Genomic DNA, 20799 nt, shown 5'->3' with positions numbered 1-20799 from the left:
TGTGGTCCTGGAAGCAGGGAAAATTTTTTCTAAGAATACTCTCTTAAGGTCATCCCAGCTCGTGATGGACCTTGGAGCAAGGTAATACAGCCAGTCCTTTGCCACTCCCTCTAATGAATGAGGAAAAGCCTTCAGAAATATGTGATCCTCTTGGACATCTGGGGGTTTCATGGTTGAGTAGACAATGTGAAATTCTTTCAAATGTTTGTGCGGGTCTTCACCTGCAAGGCCATGAAACTTTGGAAGCAAATGAATCAGTCCAGTTTTAAGAACATATGGGACATCCTCATCAGGGTATTGGATGCACAAGCTTTTGTAGGTGAAATCAGGTGCAGCCATTTCCCTTAGAGTCCTCTCACGGGGTAGAGGTTGTGCCATGTTCTCAGAATGTGCAAAATCAGAATGCTCAGAATCAGAATGCTCAAAATTATAATGCTCAAGATCAGGATGTTCAAAATCACCAATAACAGAATGCACAGATTCACCAGTAATGGAATGCTCAGAATGATCAAAAGGTATAAAATGATGCCTAACTAATCTATGAAATGTCCTATCTATCTTAGGATCAAAGGGTTGTATGTCAGATGGATTACCTCTAGTCATACACTACATTCAGCATGCACACAACTAGTTGCCTTATCATGTAAATAAAGGTGTAGGTTTGAACTACAGCTACCCTCAAATGATATCCAAATGACTTGAAATTTTGTGAGCAACCTTATAAAATGATGAGAAGATAGCACAAAAAATTTCAGACAAAAATTCAAAGTCTAACTATGAAAGCTAAAAATGGTAAGTTAAGAAAAATAAGTGAATAAAACTTGAAAAATAAAAAACTTTTGACAGAATCGCTTTTTTTGGACGATGGAGACCTCAGCCAGCCTATGGCAGGCTGCCAAGGCGTAGGAAATTTTTTTCTACCCCAAATGCATATATAATAATTGCGATTCTGATAACCCGAGCAAAAGTTATGGCCGTTTGAAGTTTTGACAAACACAAAATTTGCTAGTTTTTTGGAACTTTCAAATCTGACCAAACTAAAGGCTCTAGCTATTTTTCTCACAAAATATGGATTAAAAGAAGTTACCACAAAAAAATTCAGCCAAAAATAACAACCCTAGCTACTAAAACAAAAATCTCAAATAATTCAGCATGGGTGGTCGCTAAAATCCGTTTCTAATTGATTTCTACTACTACTCTGTTTTTGCCGCAAGCACAATCTTCACAGCAAAATACCCAAGACTGAAACAGGGGAAACGCTTAATGGAAAAACTGAAACAGAACACACATTAAACAAAATACCAGGACACTAAACAACACTAACACACATACTAACACAATACTAACAATTAAACATAAAACACGAAAGGATTAAACACACAACACTAGCTAGCTATTATGAACCTTTGGACACTGCTCCCCGGCAACGGCGCCAAATTTGATCGAGGCCGTACCCGAATCAAATAAACATGAAAATGCAGTAACTAGGAAGTGATCCTAGGTCGTTTCCCAACGAGCAGTGACAAACCAAATGTTCATAATATACTTGCAGTAACAGTAACGATTGCGGGGGGTTTGTTTGTTTTGTGATTAAAGAGCAGAACAAGTAAACTGGAATACGAAATTACTAATATTAAAAACGGGTTGTTTCCTTTGATTCAGAAGCCATTCTTTTATCCTGGGTTATGGAGAATTCGTCCCTAACAGTCAACCACTTAATCCAACCCTATTTCAATTTACTAAGCGAAAATCAACTTAGGGTTGTCAATACGTGATTAGGCACCACATACACCAGTTAGCCCTTCGTCCATTAAGCATGAACGCAAGTTAGGCTCAGAGGCAATTAATCGAACACGAAGCGTGCACTGATTAATATTCACGAATTTGGGATAACTGGTGAAGGGAAAACTGCCAGGGAACCACATTTCAAGCGAAACCTCAAAGATAGTTGGGCTTCGTCCTCAAAAGGAAACAACACCAGAAAATCTAGCCTTCCATGGATTCAAATAGAAAACGCAAATGAAACATGAAGCAGAAATGTAAATGAACAAAAACGTAAATGAATAGAAACGTAGATGAAACAGGAACGTAAATGAGAGTAGAAGAAGAAGCAAGAACGAAATTGTAATTAGGAACAGAAAACGTAAAATTGCATTACGTGAACAGTATCATTAAGCAGAAAAACGAAAACCCTAAAACAAAAGCTCTGAATAATGAATAGCATAACAGAATACCTTGCACGAATCCCAAGGCTGCTATTTAAAAAGAGTCACTCAAAGTCACTGGGCCCTATTACAATACTCTGGCCCAAAACGAAATAAACACTGAACAACATAAAATAAAATTGCGAAATTTCCTAATTAGAAATTAACTAAGGTAAGCGCTGCTTAATTTGCCCTCTTCAAGTCCATAACCAAAATCCGGATTAAGCACAATGTTTCATTAATTCCTGAAATTAGATTAAAAACATCAAATTAGCTAAATGAGCCCAAATAATAAAACTGCCTGATTAATTGACAATTAAGACCAATCAGTAATTAAAATGGTGCAAAAAGGGTTTAGAAAATAGAAGAAAATGATGGCACATCACCAGGCGAGCCATAGTGTTTAGAAAAAGGCTTGAAATGACCTTTTTTCCCCTCCCCTTGGGTATCTTTCGCAATCTAGATCGAAACATTGAATGGTCATCTGTTCACGCTATAACTGGCGTTCAACACCATAAATTGACTAGCAAAGATCAACAAACGATAGTCCCCGGACGAAATTAGGGTATGACAATGTGCTTTCTTGATTAACTGACAAAGGACTTTGAATTTATTTTTAGATCGTTTAAAGAAAACTGTTTTTCTCATCATATGATCTTTTATATTCATCAAATGATAAACGTGTTTTATAGTCTTAAGAAAAGTTTTATTTTTTCTAAAAATATAATTCAACCCCCCTCCCCCTTTCTTGTGTTATTTACTTCTATAGTTTGGTATTAGAGCTCTGCCTCTAAGGTTTGAGCACGTAACAGTGCGTAGAGGAAAAGATCTAGATGGCAGATAACCAACGCCAGTTCAATAATGAGGGAGCATCTCATAAAAGATCACCAAGCTTCGCTGAAGAAGACTACCCCTACTAGAAGGACAAAATGGAGATGTACATCAAGTCCACCCAGCATAAAATCTGGCTCCTCATCACCAATACGGATATTCCCATTACCAGACCAGAATATGAATGAACATATGACAATCTAGCCATTATGGAGTGTAACACCCTGACAAAAATTACAACTTAGGCTGAAAGGGGAAACTCTGTGTTGTCATTTGTACATGTATGTATTTAATGACAATGATTATATGTTTCTTTTTAATCATCATTTGAGTGCTTATTATGTGTATGTGTGTGTGTCTATATATAGGTATGTGATGAGTTTAGTAAAGCTTAACAGAGAAATAGAAATTGTCTGAGCTAGATTTCCATCCATGCAAGAATTGCACTATGCATTGAGTCGCAATATAATTTGTCTTTGTGTGAGGTTTACTCTTAGTATACATATCCCAAGGGATATTAACACAATAATCTAGGAAGTTAGCACATTAATCTAGACATTTAAGATAAGATTTATCAGTTTTGGCAAAAAGCAATTTTTACCATTTTTGCCTATGTCTACTTTAGTCGTTTTATGCTGAAATTTCAAAAGCAATAACACCCATAAGAGGCATGTCTTGGCACGTTAAACTTGGCTGCTAAGAAGTCAATCATGGTGTCAATTAAGCTTGTCAATTAGGCTTAATCAAATTTCTTTTGGGAAAGGCCTTAGAGCTTATCTTCATTATTCTTTAAAAACAAATTTTGGAGTTCTTACTTCTCCATTGCTCACAAGCTCAAACAAGGGAGAGAGAAATCCATTTCTTTCTTCTTTCAAGAAAGATATGAAAAGGAAAAAGAAGAAAAAAAAATCACCATGGTTTTTGTCATTTAAATCATTACTATTAAACCAGTCATTAATTTAGGGACGCCACAATTGGTGGTATCAGAGCAAAAGTTGGATTCTAGTGAACCTGTTTATGGTCTTGCTGTGTGAATGTTGTGTATCTCTGAAACTTGGGAGTAGGTTTCGGGGAGTGACGTTAAGTCACACATTGTGTGTATTTCTGCCTTCTTGTCTTGAGCATGGAGGTGTGACTGATTCATAGGGTTGTTGTGTGTATAAGTATGTATAAAGAGAAGGATGTTGTTATAACTGTCATAGCCTGTGTGGTACGCTCTCTCAGTAGGATTTTGTGGATACTAATAGTTTCCCTACAGGATAGGTATGGCAGGACGTAGTAGGGATCAGAACCGTGATGTCCTCGACCGCATCACCGCTGTGCTAGAAACTCTAGTGCAGGAACGTGATGTGGAGCCGGCGGAGTATCGGGGACTCATGGCTTTTCGTAAGAACCACCCACCAAAGTTCAGTGGAGACTATGACCCGGAAGGTGCTAGGTTGTGGTTAGCTGAGACGAAAAAGATTTTCGAGGCGATGGGTTGCCTTGAGGAGCATAAGGTCCTTTATGCGACATTTATGCTCCAAGGAGAGGCCGAGAATTGGTGGAAGTTCGTGAAGCCTTCATTTGTTGCACCTGGAGGCGTGATTCCTTGGAATGCCTTCAAGGATAAATTCCTGGAGAATTACTTCCCGCGAGATCTCAGGAAGCGGAAGGCGAGGGAATTTCTGGATTTGAAGCAAGGAAACATGTCTGTTGGGGAGTACACGGCTAAGTTTAATGAGCTTCTGCAGTATTGGCCGCAATACCAAGATGCTCAAAATGAGGAAGATTTATGTGCTCAGTTTGAGAATGGGCTTCGGTTGGAGATCCAACAAGCGGTTAGTTATATGCAGATCACGGATTTTAACCAGCTGGTGTCAAAATGCAGGATTTTTTAGGACAAGATGAAGGAGAGGCAAGCTAGAGGCGTTGGAGGACCTCAGAGAAACCATCCTTTTAGGGGGAATAGTAACAAGAGGATGAAGCCGTATGCTAGCAACAAGGGGAAGCAACCTAAGGCTACCTCCAACATGAGCCAGTCAAGGGGGACTGGGGTACAGTGCTTTCAGTGTGGGGGACCGCATCTTAAGAGGAATTGCCCATAGCTCCAGCAGACACAGGAGAACCGTTGTTATGTTTGTGGCAAGGTGGGCCATTATGCTCGAGAATGTAGGGTGACCGGGAGACCGACGGTGACCGCCAATTCCAACACCGTCAATCGTGGACCCGCTAATTCCACAAGGAGCGGTAATGTTAGCAACAACAACACTAGTGGCAGAAGACCAAAAGTACCCTCCCGGGTATTTGCTATGAGTGGTTCAGAAGCGGCTGCCTCCGACGATCTGATACGGGGTAAGTGTTTGATTGCTGATAAACTACTAGATGTACTTTATGATTCAGGTGCTACGCATTCTTTCATATCTCATGCATGTGTGGAGAGGTTGGGGTTATATGCGACGGAGTTACCATATGATATGGTGGTGTCTACTCCAACTAACGAGCCTGTAACCACCTCTCGGGTGTGTTTGAAGTGTCCCATAATTGTTGAGGGTCGATCTTTTACGGCGGATTTGATTTGCCTACCTTTAGATCATCTAGATGTGATCTTGGGGATGGATTGGTTATCTACTAACCATATCTTTCTAGACTGTAAGGAGAAGATGCTAGTGTTTGGTGGAGATGTAGTTCCAAGTGAACCATTGAAAGAGGATGCGGCCAACGAAGGAACGGAGGATGTTCGAACTTACATGGTGTTGTTCTCTATGTATGTGGAAGAGGACGTTGAAGTTAGTAGTATACCGGTGGTGTCAGAATTTCCGGAAGTTTTTCCTGACGACATTTGTGAATTGCCACCTGAGAGAGAAGTGGAATTCATTATTGACTTGGTGCCTGGGGCGAATCCAGTGTCGATCGCGCCTTATAGAATGTCTCCGGTAGAACTAGCAGAGGTGAAGGCACAAGTGCAGGATCTCTTAAGCAAACAATTTGTTCGTCCAAGTGCATCACCGTGGGGAGCGCCGGTCTTGTTGGTTAAAAAGAAGGATGGAAGTATGAGAATGTGTGTAGACTACCGGCAGCTAAACAAGGTCACTATCAAGAACAAATATCCTCTACCAAGGATAGATGATTTGATTGACCAATTGAGGGGAGCAACGGTATTTTCGAAGATAGATCTGCGATCTGGGTATCATCAAATTCGAGTTAAGAAGGAAGATATCCCAAAGACTGCGTTTCGGACTCGGTATGGGCACTACGAGTATTTAGTCATGCCATTTGGAGTGACTAATGCTCCGGCTATTTTCATGGACTATATGAACCGTATATTCCATGATTACTTGGATCAGTTCGTGGTTGTGTTCATTGATGATATCCTAGTGTATTCAAGGAATAAGGAGGAGCATGAGAAACACTTGAGGATTGTGTTGCATATCCTGAGGGATAGGAAGTTGTTCGCCAAACTGTCGAAATGTGAATTTTGGTTGGAGAAAGTGCAGTTCTTGGGGAACGTGATTTCTAAAGACGGGGTTGCGGTGGATCCGAACAAGGTGGAGTCGGTTATGGAAGTGGCAACAACCGAAAACTCCAACGGAGGTTCAAAGCTTCTTGGGGTTGGCTGGCTATTATAGAAAATTCATTGAGGGATTTTCTAAATTGGCATTGCCCCTAACTAAGTTGACTCGTAAGAATGAGAAGTTTGTTTGGAATGAGAAATGTGATCAAAGTTTCCAAGAGTTGAAGAGGCGGTTGACGATAGCTCCAGTGTTAATTTTGCCCGACCCTAAGAGACCATTTGAAGTGTATTGCGACGCAAGCGGGCAAGGCTTGGGGTGTGTGTTGATGCAAGAGGGAAGAGTAGTGGCTTATGCTTCACGTCAATTACGTCCTCATGAAGTTAACTATCCGACCCATGACTTGGAACTAGCAGCAGTGGTCTTTGCTTTAAAGATTTGGAGGCATTACTTATACGGTACTCGTTTTGAAGTTTTCAGTGATCACAAGAGTCTCAAATACTTGTTTGATTAGAAGGAACTCAATATGAGGCAACGAAGATGGATGGAGTTCCTCAAGGACTATGATTTTGGTCTTTCCTACCATCCCGGAAAGGCTAATGTAGTAGCCGATGCGCTAAGTCGGAAGTCCTTACATGTTGCGACTATGATGAGTTTGGAGCAGAGATTGATAGAAGAGTTCCAAGATCTGAATCTAGCAATCGAGATGCGACCCAAGAGCTTATTTGTGGGAGCGTTGCAGATTACCAATGAATTCGTAGAGCACATACGCGAAGCTCAAGAGGATGACCCGTTTTTACAAGGCAAGGTGTTAGATGTAATGGGGGATAAGGATGTGGAGTTTGAGAAGGAAACAACCGGGTTAATTAGATTCAAGGGGAGGATATGTGTGCCACCTTTAGACGATTTGAAAGTTAAGATCTTGGAAAAAGCGCATAAAAGTCGTCTTAGTTTCCATCCAGGAATGACTAAGATGTACCAAGATTTGAAGAGAAGTTTTTGGTGGCATGGCATGAAGAAAGATGTAGCTGAATATGTAGCAAGATGTTTGACATGTCAAAAGGCTAAGGCTGAGCACCAGCGACCATCGGGAGAATTGAAGCCATTGGAAATTCCGGAATGGAAATGGGAGAGCATATCTATGGATTTTGTATCTAGTTTACCCAAGACTAGTCGTGGACATGATGTTGTGTGGGTCATAGTAGATCGACTCACCAAATCTGCTCATTTTATTCCGGTGAATATGAAGTATAGAATGGAGAAGCTAGTGGGGTTGTACATCAAGGAAGTAGTAAGGTTGCATGGAATTCCTTCTAGTATTGTATCCGACAGGGATCCGAGGTTCACTTCGCGATTTTGGACAAGTCTACATGAAGCCTTGGGGACAAAGCTGAAGCTTAGTTCAGCTTATCATCCTCAAACAGATGGTCAGACTGAACGAACCATTCAGACTCTAGAGGATCTACTTCGGGCGTGTATTATAGAGCAACAAGGTAGCTGGATGGATTGTTTACCATTGATTGATTTTACTTACAACAATAGCTACCAAGCCAGTATTGGTATGGCTCCTTTTGAAGCTCTATATGGACGAAAGTGCAAGACTCCTATTTGTTGGTATGATGATGGAGAAGCAGTACTTCTTGGACCTGAAATGCTACAACAGATTAATGAACAAGTGAAGTTGATTCGAGAGAAGATAAAAGCATCTCAGGATAGGCAGAAGAGCTATTATGATAGAAGGAGGAAGCCACTAGATTTTCAGGAAGGAGAACATGTGTTTTTGAAGGTTTCTCCCATAACTGGGGTCGGAAGAGCTCTCAAATCTAAGAAGTTGACGCCCAAGTATCTAGGTCCGTACCAGATTTTGAAAAAGGTTGGGCTTGTAGCTTATCATATCGCCTTACCTCTGAGTTTATCGAATTTGCATCCTGTGTTTCATGTCTCTCAACTGAGACGGTACAACCCAGATCCATCACATATACTTGCAGTGGATGAGGTACAGGTGAAGGATAACCTCACCTATAAAGCACAACCTCAGAAGGTCACTAACCGAAGAATGAAGTCGTTGAGAGGAAAGGAGATCGCGTTGGTGAAGGTGCAGTGGGGAACCGATGAGGGTGATTCTACATGGGAGTTGGAGGATAGGATGAGAGAATTGTACCCAAGTTTGTTCATAGAGTAGTTAATTTCGGGGACGAAATTCCTAAAAGGGTGGGAGTATTGTGACATCCTGGAAATTTCTACCCAGAATTTTTTGAAAACGATGCATTTTGAATGGTTATATATATATATATATATATATATATATATATATATATATATATATATATATATATATATATATATAATTATTATTCAGTGTATATGCATATATGTTCTTGGTAGAAGTAGGAATAGTGGGGGCAAGGTACGCGGGTTAGGCTAATTAAGGAAGAGAAATTCATAACTGGGAGGTTATGGGTTAATTCTTAATTAATTAGTCTAAAAATCATCGTTTTGCGTGCGACTTAAAATTTAACGAAACCAACCTCTGAACCACGCTCGGGGTTTTATTCTGAGCGTTTCGATATATATATATTGCCTACTTTCAAAAACTGGCCCCGACGGACGCAGAGAAACGCGAGGAACTGGAACCAGAGAAACGGCACACAAACTGAGGTAGGATTTTAGCATTTCAAAGGTCAGATTTTTCTCACTTTTTGTGGCTGAGTATGGGTCACAATCAAAAGAGAAAGTGGGCCCTTTTGCTCCACTCAAATGGAGACATGTGGCATAGCTTAAATAAAATAATAGGAAAAGAGAAAACCTTTTTTTTAAAACCAAAAAGCTGTATTCTCTCTCCTCACTCAGCCCAAAAAAATTTCAGAAGCCTTTTCCTCTCTCTCTCACGTTGCCATTCTCTTCTCCTTCATTCTCCATTGAAGCTCCAAACAAAGCTCCAACCTTTGGCCATCATTTTTGCTCCAAATCGCGAAAGGAGGGCATTTTCGGAGTCGTGAAGCGCGTCTCTACGTGTGGGACTTCGAAATTTCAGGTTTGGGTGGACTTCTTTCTCTCTTGATTTTCGTGGGTATGGGGTTTTGGGAGATATGATGGGTAGTTTTGCTAGTTTTCTGCTTCATGATAGTTATTTGTGAAGAAACTTGTTGAAAGCATGTTGAACTTGCCATGTTTGGGTGAGTTAAACATACCCATTCTGTTTTAGGGTTTTTATGATGATGCTTGTGATGTTTATGTGCTGAAATTGCTTATGGAAAACTGTTAGAGATGAAGGGTAGAATTAACCTAGGGTTAGAAAGTGAGAATGTGGTGTTATGAGTGGAAAAAGAGTGAGGCTTTGAGAGTTGGAAGGTTAAATCTGGACTCTGTGGTAAATGGAGGTTAAAATGAGTTAATCCTAGCTTGAAATGCCATTTAGGACTTATGAGGAAGTTTGGGTTGTGCTAGAGAGAAAAACAAATGACCAAAGTGAACAAAGAGCCATTTCTAGGGTAAATTTGGGGGTTGAAGAGTCAAATTTTGATTCGGTGAAATTTTAGGTGTAAATCCAGTTTGAACAAGTTTAAATTGATGTTATGGACTTGTGTGAGGTGAGAGTTTGCTTCAAATTTACCTCATTCTCAATTTCACTTCTCAAACCTAGAAAATCCATTAAATCGAGGGGTTTTGGACACCTAGATTTTGTGTTGCTGTGTTCTGAAGCTTGACTTTGGTTTAGACATGATTGATACATGATTTGGGACTTGTAGGATTTGATTTGGGCAAGATTGGATGAGGGGAAGTGTGGTTTTCGAAATCTGCACTTTATGCAGAATTTTGCTGTGAAATTGTGCAGCAGAATTTTGCATAAGTGCAGAAAAATGCTATGTTTTGCTGGTTGTGGAAAGATTAGTGCAGAATGAGTTCTGGATGTTTGCTAGCAGATCCTAACGGTCAAAATGTAAGCTTATGTACTAGAGACTTCCAGTAAAATTTTCGAGTCGATCCAACGGTTAACGAATTGGAACGAAGGAAATGTTACTGGGATCTTTAAGTGGGAAAAGCTGTGATTTTGGTTGGTGTTTTAGGCAGAGTTTTCTGCCTTTGCCCTGTTTTCTTGGCTGTGATAGCTTGTGTTGTTTGAATGTTGAATTACTTGGATGTTGGGGAAGCTTGGGAGGATTGATGGGGACCCGGTGTTGAGAGAAACGAGGATATGGGCTACGTGGGAGTACGTGAGCTCAGTTGGAGGTGGGCAACAGGGGATGGTGGGTTTATGCGCGATTTATGGATGTGGAAAACTTGTTGTGCACCATCGCCCGACCGCCACCTAGTACCACATGTGATGGGTACCCCATAATCCTACAAGCTTGAGATGAGGAAGTGTAGAAGGGTGAAACTTCCTGCTTTTATTCGTTGACCACAGAGTGGTACCTGGAGATATGTCGCGGGGGTCAGGAGACCTTGGGGACGTCAGGTGGGGTGCTATTGCCCAAAACCAAGCTTGACCAATCCCGACCCAACCCGGGCATAGTCAGTCAGTGAGAACCTATGATGTACCTAAGCAGGCGAGCTCCTGGCAGTCAACAGATAAAAGGAACAAAGACCACAAAGCAAGGAGGCTTGTGTGGTGGCTGGCCAGCTATGAACTTGATTGATATGTGAAATATGGCCTCTGGTAATCGATTACCAAGGGTGGGTAATCGATTACAAGGCTTAAAAATGAAGACAGGAGGCTAAGATAGTCTCTGGTAATCGATTACCAAGGGGTGTAATCGATTACCAGGCTTGAAAACGAGGTCAGGAAGCTATGAGGGCTTCTGGTAATCGATTACCAAGGGGGTGTAATCGATTACCAGGCTTAGAAATGAAGACAGCAGGTTGTGGAAGCCTCTGGTAATCGATTACCAGTCTGTGTAATCGATTACACAGAGGAATGGATCACTGGTAATCGATTACCAGGTATGTGTAATCGATTACACAGTGCCTTTTTCAGGTTTTCATGTCCTGAAGCTGTGTGATTCGAGTTTGGCCTCTGGTAATCGATTACCAGGGCTGTGTAATCGATTACCAGAGATGAAAAGCCTTAAGATACCCCTTTTACTTGCATGTAGTGGTTATGAGACGCATTGTGTTGCGGCGCAGTTAGATTTTCGTGAAAGAGTCTACCCCTTTCTTTTCTTTCATGTAGATCGTGATGGCGGCGCAGCTAATCCATGATCGAGTGGAGATGGAGTGCCTAGAGGGAGCTTGGGAGACCCTCGAAGGCAACACGAGGTGCCGATTTCGGGGCACGATCTGATTCACGCCTACTTCATTGGTGCATCCAGATGAACTCGTGCGCACGCTTCAGCATACTGTGGAGTGGATACTACCCACGCCTACACCATACCGTCTAGTGGAGCCAGTCCAAGTGATCGAGGTGACGTCATCCGAGGAAGACCCTGAGGAGGATCCCGAGGAGCTACCTCCTGAGCCTACTGTGGATGCTCTTGACTTTCTAGAGGGTGATGAGGACCCACTCCCTGAGGTGGATTCTCCCGAGGACGTCATGTCGGCATCTGAGGCAGACTCTATGGAGGATAGTGGCCCTAGAGAGATGGTGATCAGTGGAGGCTCTTCATCATAGCGGACAGCTCTTTGGACTAGTTTTATATACTTTTTGAGGGTGGGTGTATCTAGTACTGACTGTTAGGTTTACTCTTTTGTTTTTGTATGGGTAGACCTATTGTATAGGAATTTGATGATTGTATTGTCGTGGCTGAAGCTACTACTGTGGACACCTTTGCTCTGGATGACACTATGTATTTTGTAAAACTCCCATATTTTGGACAGCTTTAAACGATGAATGTATTTATGTTTAATCTTGTTATTTGAAAAGAAAGCATTAGCAAACTTTATTTGTAAAAGAGTTTATCGACCGTATTTTATTCTTTTATTTTCACGTGACGACCTAAAGTAATGGATGGTACATTCTTCCTTTTGAAACAACAAAATAGTTTAGAGATTATGAGCGGTAAGAAAGAAATGACTCCGAATAGAGTTGTGAACTGGCCATTCAGGACTTTATAGTGAGGATTTTCCTTCTAAACCTAGTTATTGTGAAAAGAGAAAGATATGAAAAGGAAAAAGAAGAAAAAAAAATTACCATGGTTTTTGTCATTTAAATCATTACTATTAAACCAGTCATTAATTTAGGGACGCCACATCAAGTACCTAAGCTCTTTGTCCATCTGAGTCATTTCGTGTAGCTTCATTCAGTGTAAGGGGAGTCTTTCCACTTCTTGAACCCTAACCTTGTCTTTGGAAGTTAGGCTTCATTGCATGTTGTTTTGATGTTCAAATATTTGTAGCTACCTCCCTGGCTAGAACTAAAGGATATGTTGTTTTTCTGAAAATTTCCAGGTAACAAACGAGTTCTTTGGGTGTTAAAACTTAGGATTAGCCTTAAATTTCACTTACATCATAGTTTTCTAGCAAAAATTATTTATAAAGCAAGTTTCAGGACATTTTATAGGATAAAATTTATCACAAAATTCTATTGGCAGTTGGAGCTGTATGGATTGCCTTTCTCAAAGTTTTGACCTAAAAAATGAGTTTGTTAGGCGTGAAAATGTAAGGTAGCATATAAGATCCAAGAAAAACCAATTCTTGGAACACCTAGAACACTAAAAATAAGTTAGGAGCAAAACTTATTAAACTAAGCGACAAAGTAATTTTAAACAGTAGACAACTCAACATTGAGATCTGTGCCCTAGATAAGTTACCTTATAATTATTTATTTTCTAAAATTGTTGATTTAACTGCTATGTTTTGTTGAGATAAATTGCAAAATCTGATGATTGATGCATGTTCTAGAATTCAGATGATTCTCTACTGATAAATATTAATGAGATGCATGCATGTATAATTACTATTATTATTGGTGTATGATAAAACTGGTAGAGTGTGACTCCATCAAATTACACATATGGTGTTCAAGTTAATATTCAGCTATATATCAATATATTGTTATTTTATCTTTACGCGTTGTGGTTTGGGTCCAAGGGTGTCCAACCCTTGGCAAATATTGTTATGATTGTTAGATGATTTTAATCATAGTTGTTATTTTGCCCAATTGTTTTGTGTGACAAGTGGTTTCTACCGCTTAAGGGACCACGATTAGTTCCTTGAGAATAGTATGTAGGCCTGAGCCTCTTCTTCCTCTCTCATGTTTGTTTGTACACATTTGTTGATGCACGAGGCACAAGGGCCACGCACGCGATGCAATGGCAGAAGTCAAGAGGATTGGAGAGAGTAATGAACTAATGGATCTATTTTCTTTTGTGAGAAAGTGAGATCACATTGAGAAAGTGGATGATGGACAAAGATACAGTAGCGTATAGTGGACGGAGAGGTTCGAAAAACCTGGGAGAATCGGCGAGTGGTGACTATCTGACATTTGGTGCACTTATTCGGCGTGGATAACTCATAAGCCTCACTTTGCTACTCCTTATGGGCTTTGAGACTATGCTTTTTGAGTTGGGAGCTTAGGGATCGATGTATGATGTATCCATATGTCGCAATCACTCCTGACTGTCATCCACATGATTATGTAAGACCATCAAGATCTGAGAGGATTAGGGGTAGAGGATGGACCCTAATAGGTGATAAGCATGTTAGTAACACACTTAGGATCTTGGGAGTGTTGTCTTCTTAGAGAAACCACATGTAGTGGTTAATTAGGTTACATGTTGTCTTTGTTTGACTACTGTGTGTTTGTGGCATTTGAGGAGCGAAGGACTTACCCCTACAACCAACAACTTTTAGGTACTGAAGATGCCGAGTACATCGAGGCATATGCAAGCTTGGTGTAGCTTGCAAAAGGAGTGGATATGGCCATGCGTTGTTACACGGACCACATGTTACATCTGCCATACTTGACTCCACATAGTGCTAGTAGATAGACCAGAAGAAGTGCCCATTACTGTAGACCATATAGATTGACCTGCTATATCCCATAGGGATTCACATCTCGCCCAAAGCTTTGTTATTATGCAAATTCTCACTTGTATTTGGACTAGAAAAACCACGCCATGATGTGGAATTCCTATTGACTCCAATGGAGTATGATGGGCGAGGCAACGTTCGTCGATACAACATGGAGCAAGTGCACCTAATAGAGGTTATAAAAGATCGAGGAGACCATGCAGACATGTCGTCCGAGGAGTTCGAGGAGTACCAGATACTTCTAAGGTAGTTGGAGTATATGTTTGAGGAGGAGAGTAACGATTCTTTTGAGAACACGTCTTAGTTAGTTTAGTACTCTTAGTGTGATTAGTGGTTTGCTATGGTCCTAGGAGGGACAACCATGCATTGTGTGAGGCAAATTACGTGTCATTATTTAATTTGTATCATGGTTTAAGTGATGGTGATAAAGCTTAAGTAAATTCATTGCATGCATAGGGGGTTAGAACATGTCAAATAATGGGTTACATGGCGACCCAAAAGGGTGGACTTGCAGGAGTGGGATTCAACAAGAAAGATTTGTTCAACTACATTGAGCATCGAATGAGGTCTACAATAAAAGATGGGGATGCAATGGCTTCTTTGAGTTATTTACCTGGTAAGGCAAACAATGATAAAATGTTTTATGCAAAATACTTGATTTCAGAAGATGGGAAATTGATGAATTTGTTTCGGGCTGATGTTAATAGTAGAATTGATTATCAATGTTTTAGGGACATGGTTGTGTTTGATGATATGTACAAGAAGAATAAGTACAACAAGCCAATGGTTATATTTTTAGCAAAAAACCATCATTCAAAAATTGTTACTTTTGGGTGTGAGCTAGTTGCAGGTGAAATTACTAATGCATATAAATGGGTATTGAATACATTTTTGGAAGTAATGTGCAACAAGCAACCAAAGTCAATTGTGATAGATGGAGATCTTGCAATAAGGGAGGCAATCAAGGAAGTGTTCCCTAATGCAACACATAGACTCTTTCAGTGGCATTTGTAGAAGAATGCTTTTGAAAATATGAAGATTCCATATTTTTTATATGATTTCAAAAGGCATTGTATGGTAATGTTACAATAGATAGATTTGAGTGATTCTAGAATCAAATGGTTGTTAAACACCGGCTTGAAGGGAATAGTTGGGTTTTCCAACTCTAGCAGAAGAAGGGTATGTGGGCCACTACGCACTTACGTGGAAAGCTTTTTGTTGGGTTATGAACAACCTCTATATGAAAAGGTGTGAATTCAATGATAAAGACATATATCTAGAGAAAGATTACAGTTGTGGAGTTGTTGTATAATTTTTAACATTCTTTAAGAGACTATAGGTACAATGAGTTGATTTCAAATTTCAATTCAATGTATACAAATCCTATGATAGATTCTTCCCTTCCCCATATTAAGGAACATGCTACAAGACTTTATAGCGAAGATATATTTAACAAAGTGAAGGTGCAGATTGTTAATGCTGGTGGATTGAATATGACACACAGAACTAAAGCTTTGGACAAGGTAATGTAAAAGGATGACAAGTATCAAGAGCATCATCATAAAATTGACGTAATATATGATAATAATGAATCCAAGTTTGCATGTGAATGTAAGATATTTGAGTCCAATGGCATTCCTCGTTGCCCCATAATTTGTGTCATGCGACATAACCATGTGAATTCCTTTCCTCCAAGTTTGATTTGTGATCAATGGTTTAAGGATGCAGAGAATAAATTTATTTACTATTATGAATAAGATAATTTGGATAATGACCTTGTTAGTTCTAGTTTTGTTCGTGTTGGGCTTCTAGCTGCTTGTTGTAACAAATTATGTGAGATTATTGATAAATCACTTGAGAGTTTTAATTTTGTCAAGAATGAAATTATGAAGTTGACTAAAGTTTTGTAGCTACAAGGGAACATGCACAATGGGGGTGGTCGTGCTAAAGATGATGTAGGTGACCCATATGTGGTCAAGACAAAAGGTGACTCATGAAGAAAAAATGTCAAGAAGAATAAAAAATGGTCTAGTTGTAAAAACACTGGTCACACATGTACCACGTGTCCTTTGATGAAGTCTGTTGGTGATAATTCATATGCCATGAAGTTTGATGATAGTGAAAGAGTTGACAATGGAACAACTGATAGCAAAAGAGTTGACAATGGAACAACTGATAAAGGAAGACTTGGCAATGGAACAACTATAGATTAATTTTGCTTTACTAATATTTTTCATTTTTAATTCTTTTTTTTGAGTGGTCACATTTTTCCATCTGTTGATCTGAGCCTTTGATAAATCTATTTTGCAAGATAAAGAAATTTTATCAGTTGATTTTAGTAACACTAATGACGTGGCTAACACCCAGCATAATGTAGGACACGATGATAATGTAATGTGTTTTATATTGTACACTGTAATATGTTTATTTTCTAAGTAAATTGTGTTGTTATTAATACATTAATGTTTTCAATTTAATATTAATGTAGAAACATAGAAGGGACATTGTTTTATCAAACACGCATGATGGATACAAAAGAAAAGTCAGTTGTCTGGAAAGGATAAGATTGTGTGTTGTTTGTATTTTAATTTGAATTTTTTTTATTTAACATGTTATCTTTTGAATCAATTTCAGAAATGTTGTATTCAAAAATCTCCAAAAGAAAACAAAAATTTTAGTCCTTCATGGGTTGAAAATAAAGAAAGGGTAGCAAAAGAAGATGCTTTACCCTGTCAACAAAACAACCATTTCCCTTATTTTGGACATTCTCAAGGGATGTCTTACTATAATGCATATGGAGTACAATATCCCTTATTTCCACAATATCCCCAAGTACCATCCCCACATCCTCCAATATCCACATGTCCTATTGTTTCCTAAAGCATATAATCACGGTCAATTCCATCAAAACTTACAAATGCCCCAATTTCCCAATGTCCCATATGCACTAGACTCAAATGCAATCTCTATGGCTTTGGTTAGTTTTTTCACTTTAATATGATTTCAAAATTTTTAAGTTGTCAATGTTGTGTTTATGTGCAATAAGCTATGCTGCCTTGCAAATCATGAAATTCGGGGGAGGTAATTGTGAATTACTCAGCAGTTCATGAATCATGGTAAAAAAATGATAGTCATTTTATTGGTAATGTGGATTTTCCCTTTTGTTGCCCAATGTTGTACTTTCAAAGTTTGATGGTAATATTTATGATCTGTTTCTTCTTTTTTTTCCAGGTTTTTCAGAGCATTTTTTTTCTAAGGGTTAAACTCGTTAACCTTGATGTAGTGGAGGAAGTTGTAACTCTAAGGGTTAAAGTGTTAACATTGAAGTTATATGTACTTGTTCATGGATTTGTTTTTATTGGTTGAAAATGATTTCCTGCTATGTGGGGGTACTTGAATTTGTTTTGTAGTAACAATTGTGGTTTACTTTTGTTTATTCCTTTCCCTATGCAAAAAGAGTCCAATTTCAAATTTGCATATATTGTGGAATTGAAATGAAAGATCATTCATGGTACTGTCTTATAAACATAGGGTCTAAATAGAAAAGGCAAGTAAAATTAGATAGAAATAAAAATGGATCTATTATTTGTTACTTCCTGCTCAATAATTTACCTCTACACTCCCTTTATAAACATGATTTTTTTAGTCCATTTTATATGCTAAACAAATTTAGTCCATTTTTTTCACCCAAATTTTATTCATTTGTACCCTTGTTGCCTTTTTTGCTAATTGACCCTACCAAATTTTTTGAAAAGGATGTTTGCTGGAGTAATAAGGGTAATTTTAATCAAAATTAAATTGGCATTAAATATATATTGAAGTGAACAATTCTCCTGACAAGAGAGAAAGAAACTGGTATTAAATGGTTCATTATATCGTGTGGCAATGCTCTAAAATCTAGGGTTGACATAGCTTCCATGGAAAGAAGTGAAGCATCGTCTAGCTCTCATCTTGAAACTGGCCGCATCATATGTGATTGTGAATGCAACATAGTCGCACCATTGATGACCTCTTGGACAATGGACAACACAACCAAAAGGTGTTATAAAAATAAATAGGAAACCAAAATTACAAGCATAGCTATTCGCGACGTAAGTAATTCGCGATGCTAATCAACAAGTGTACTGAGTCACACAAGTAATATAAAACGGTAAGAACCAAGTATCGAATCACAGGGAACTTGTTTCATTCAAAAAATGTATGTTCAATAGGCAAACATTTGTATAAAGCAAGTAAATATTAATTTGTGGTTTTTGTCGAAAAATCTAATTAACTACAAATTAAAATATCTATAAGCTGAAAAGTAAAACAGTCAAGTAAAGGCATTGGGTCGTTCTACTGAACTTACTTTGATGTTTGAAATATTTTTCTCTATTTAACATTGTCTTAGTATTCTTATGCTGAAGAGAAACTACCCAAACCAAGATCCCTCAAGTGAATGAGCCTAACTCTATTTAAACCTCATCCTTGATCCCCTCAACAAACTTAGTCTAAACAAGTCGCATTAAGATTACAACATAATAAAAACTAAATCCCTACACTCGGTCCCCAGACATACAGTTCTCTAGCCTGCTCTATCAAGTTCTAAGGCTTTAAAGCACTTTCCAATGGTAAAAATCCTAACTATACATACAAATGGGTGATCAAGCCACAAGCATGTAAAGAAATAAGCACATATAGAAGCAATGAACACATAAAAACAACTTTAAATAGATAGTAAGAGAGTGTTACATCAAATGGACAACAGAACTCCCCAACAAGAGGTCTAGCCTTCCATTATAAGTTAGCAACTTTCAGCATAAATGATAGATTTTGAGGAAAGATACAAGCTACAAATGATTGAGGATGTCTCCTCCAACCTCTAGAACCCTAAAATCACTCCTCTAACCTAAACTCTCTTGGAGGCTGGTGCTTTGATGTTCTAGCTTCCTCTCTTGCTCTATTTTTCGACTCCTCTTTGATTTTACGCCAACTTCAGTGCTTTAAAGGCTCCTTGGCGTTTCAAATTCTGAAGGCTCGCTTAGCGTGATTTTCTCGCTAAGCGCAAGTTAGTGAATTTTGGCTTAGCGAGTTGGGCGCGCTCAGCACGAGAAGGGACAAACAACTCGCTAGGCGAGCTGGGCGCGTGCATCTGAGACTGATTCTCTTCTAGGGTTTCCCAACCCGCTAAGCGAGCTAAGTGCCTCGCTTAGCATATGTCACTCGCTAAGCGCATATGCCTCGCTTAGCAAGACACCAGCTGCTAGACCTTCTCTTCTTTTGGCCTGAAACTGAAGTTGATTCACATTAATTCACAAAATTGGGAGTATCTACTAAGTAAAATCAAACTAAACATAAAAATATGTACAATTCCTACAAAAAGAACCATAAATTGGGGGAAAGGTGCTAATTTCATGTAACTCTTCAATTCAAAAGTTAGTCGTAAATAACGATTAACAATAGCAATGGAATTATTTCACATATAATCAATATACAAACAATTTTATAAAATACTTAATACAAAAAAAATATAATAACAAAGGAGAGTTTAGAAAAAGCTTGAGTTGAAGTGCGCTATGCGCTATCCTTAGAGAGAAAACACTCCATTGCACTGGTAGAACAACTAATATGCATACGCTTCTTTCCCAAGATACAACAACCCGTTATTCCAATTGAGTGTAGCAAAAAGATCCCGAACTAAAAAACACCACACTCCAAAACATATAGTTCTAGTAATATAATATAATATAATTTTATAAAAAGGAGAAATAGGAAAATAGTATTTTACTGTATGCGGGTGCCTATGTGTTCTCCTTATTTTTTCGTAAGAGGAAGCTATATATAAGCAAAAAATAATAACCAACAAATGTCCAACCCAAGTATCCCAACTAACAAACTAGTAATAAACATAACAACAAACCTTAATAAGTGCAAAGGCCTCCAATGGATAAAAAGACTAAAGACTTAGTCAAACACAATTTCTAAAAGATAGGAATAAATAGATATGGAATAGTTTTTATCTTTAGAAAAACAGATTGAGAAAAAGAAAATATATTTACTTTAAATTTTAAATTATAGGAAAATATTTTCCAACAGTCTCCCACTAATTTAAAATATAAAGTAATAAAATAATGTTATATAAACATTTTTAATGGAGCATAATACATTGTGTTTTTAGTACAAGGAACCTTCCGGATTTGAGCTTTATACCCAGTGCATATGAATTGCCACCTGAGGAAAAATGCAACGACTTGAATTTCTTGAACTAAATCTCCTTTAATAAGGCTTTAGAACACAACACAATACAATGTAGGTGTTCATTTGAG

At 38.6% G+C, this 20799-nt stretch overlaps 1 protein-coding gene across 1 annotated transcript; it reads left to right on the top strand.

The window, feature by feature from the left end:
* Window positions 1–14980: 14980 nt before the first annotated feature.
* On the top strand, window positions 14981–15508 carry LOC114401912 (protein FAR1-RELATED SEQUENCE 5-like). The gene has a single exon (XM_028364486.1). The coding sequence runs from the start codon at window positions 14981–14983 to the stop codon at window positions 15506–15508; it is 528 nt and encodes a 175-aa protein (XP_028220287.1).
* Window positions 15509–20799: the final 5291 nt, after the last annotated feature.

This window comes from Glycine soja, chromosome 20 (genome assembly GCF_004193775.1).
Source record: "Glycine soja cultivar W05 chromosome 20, ASM419377v2, whole genome shotgun sequence".
Classification (NCBI taxonomy): domain Eukaryota; kingdom Viridiplantae; phylum Streptophyta; class Magnoliopsida; order Fabales; family Fabaceae; genus Glycine; species Glycine soja.
The sequence above is the reverse complement of the archived record's forward strand: the minus strand, read 5'-3'. Positions and strand labels throughout refer to the sequence as shown.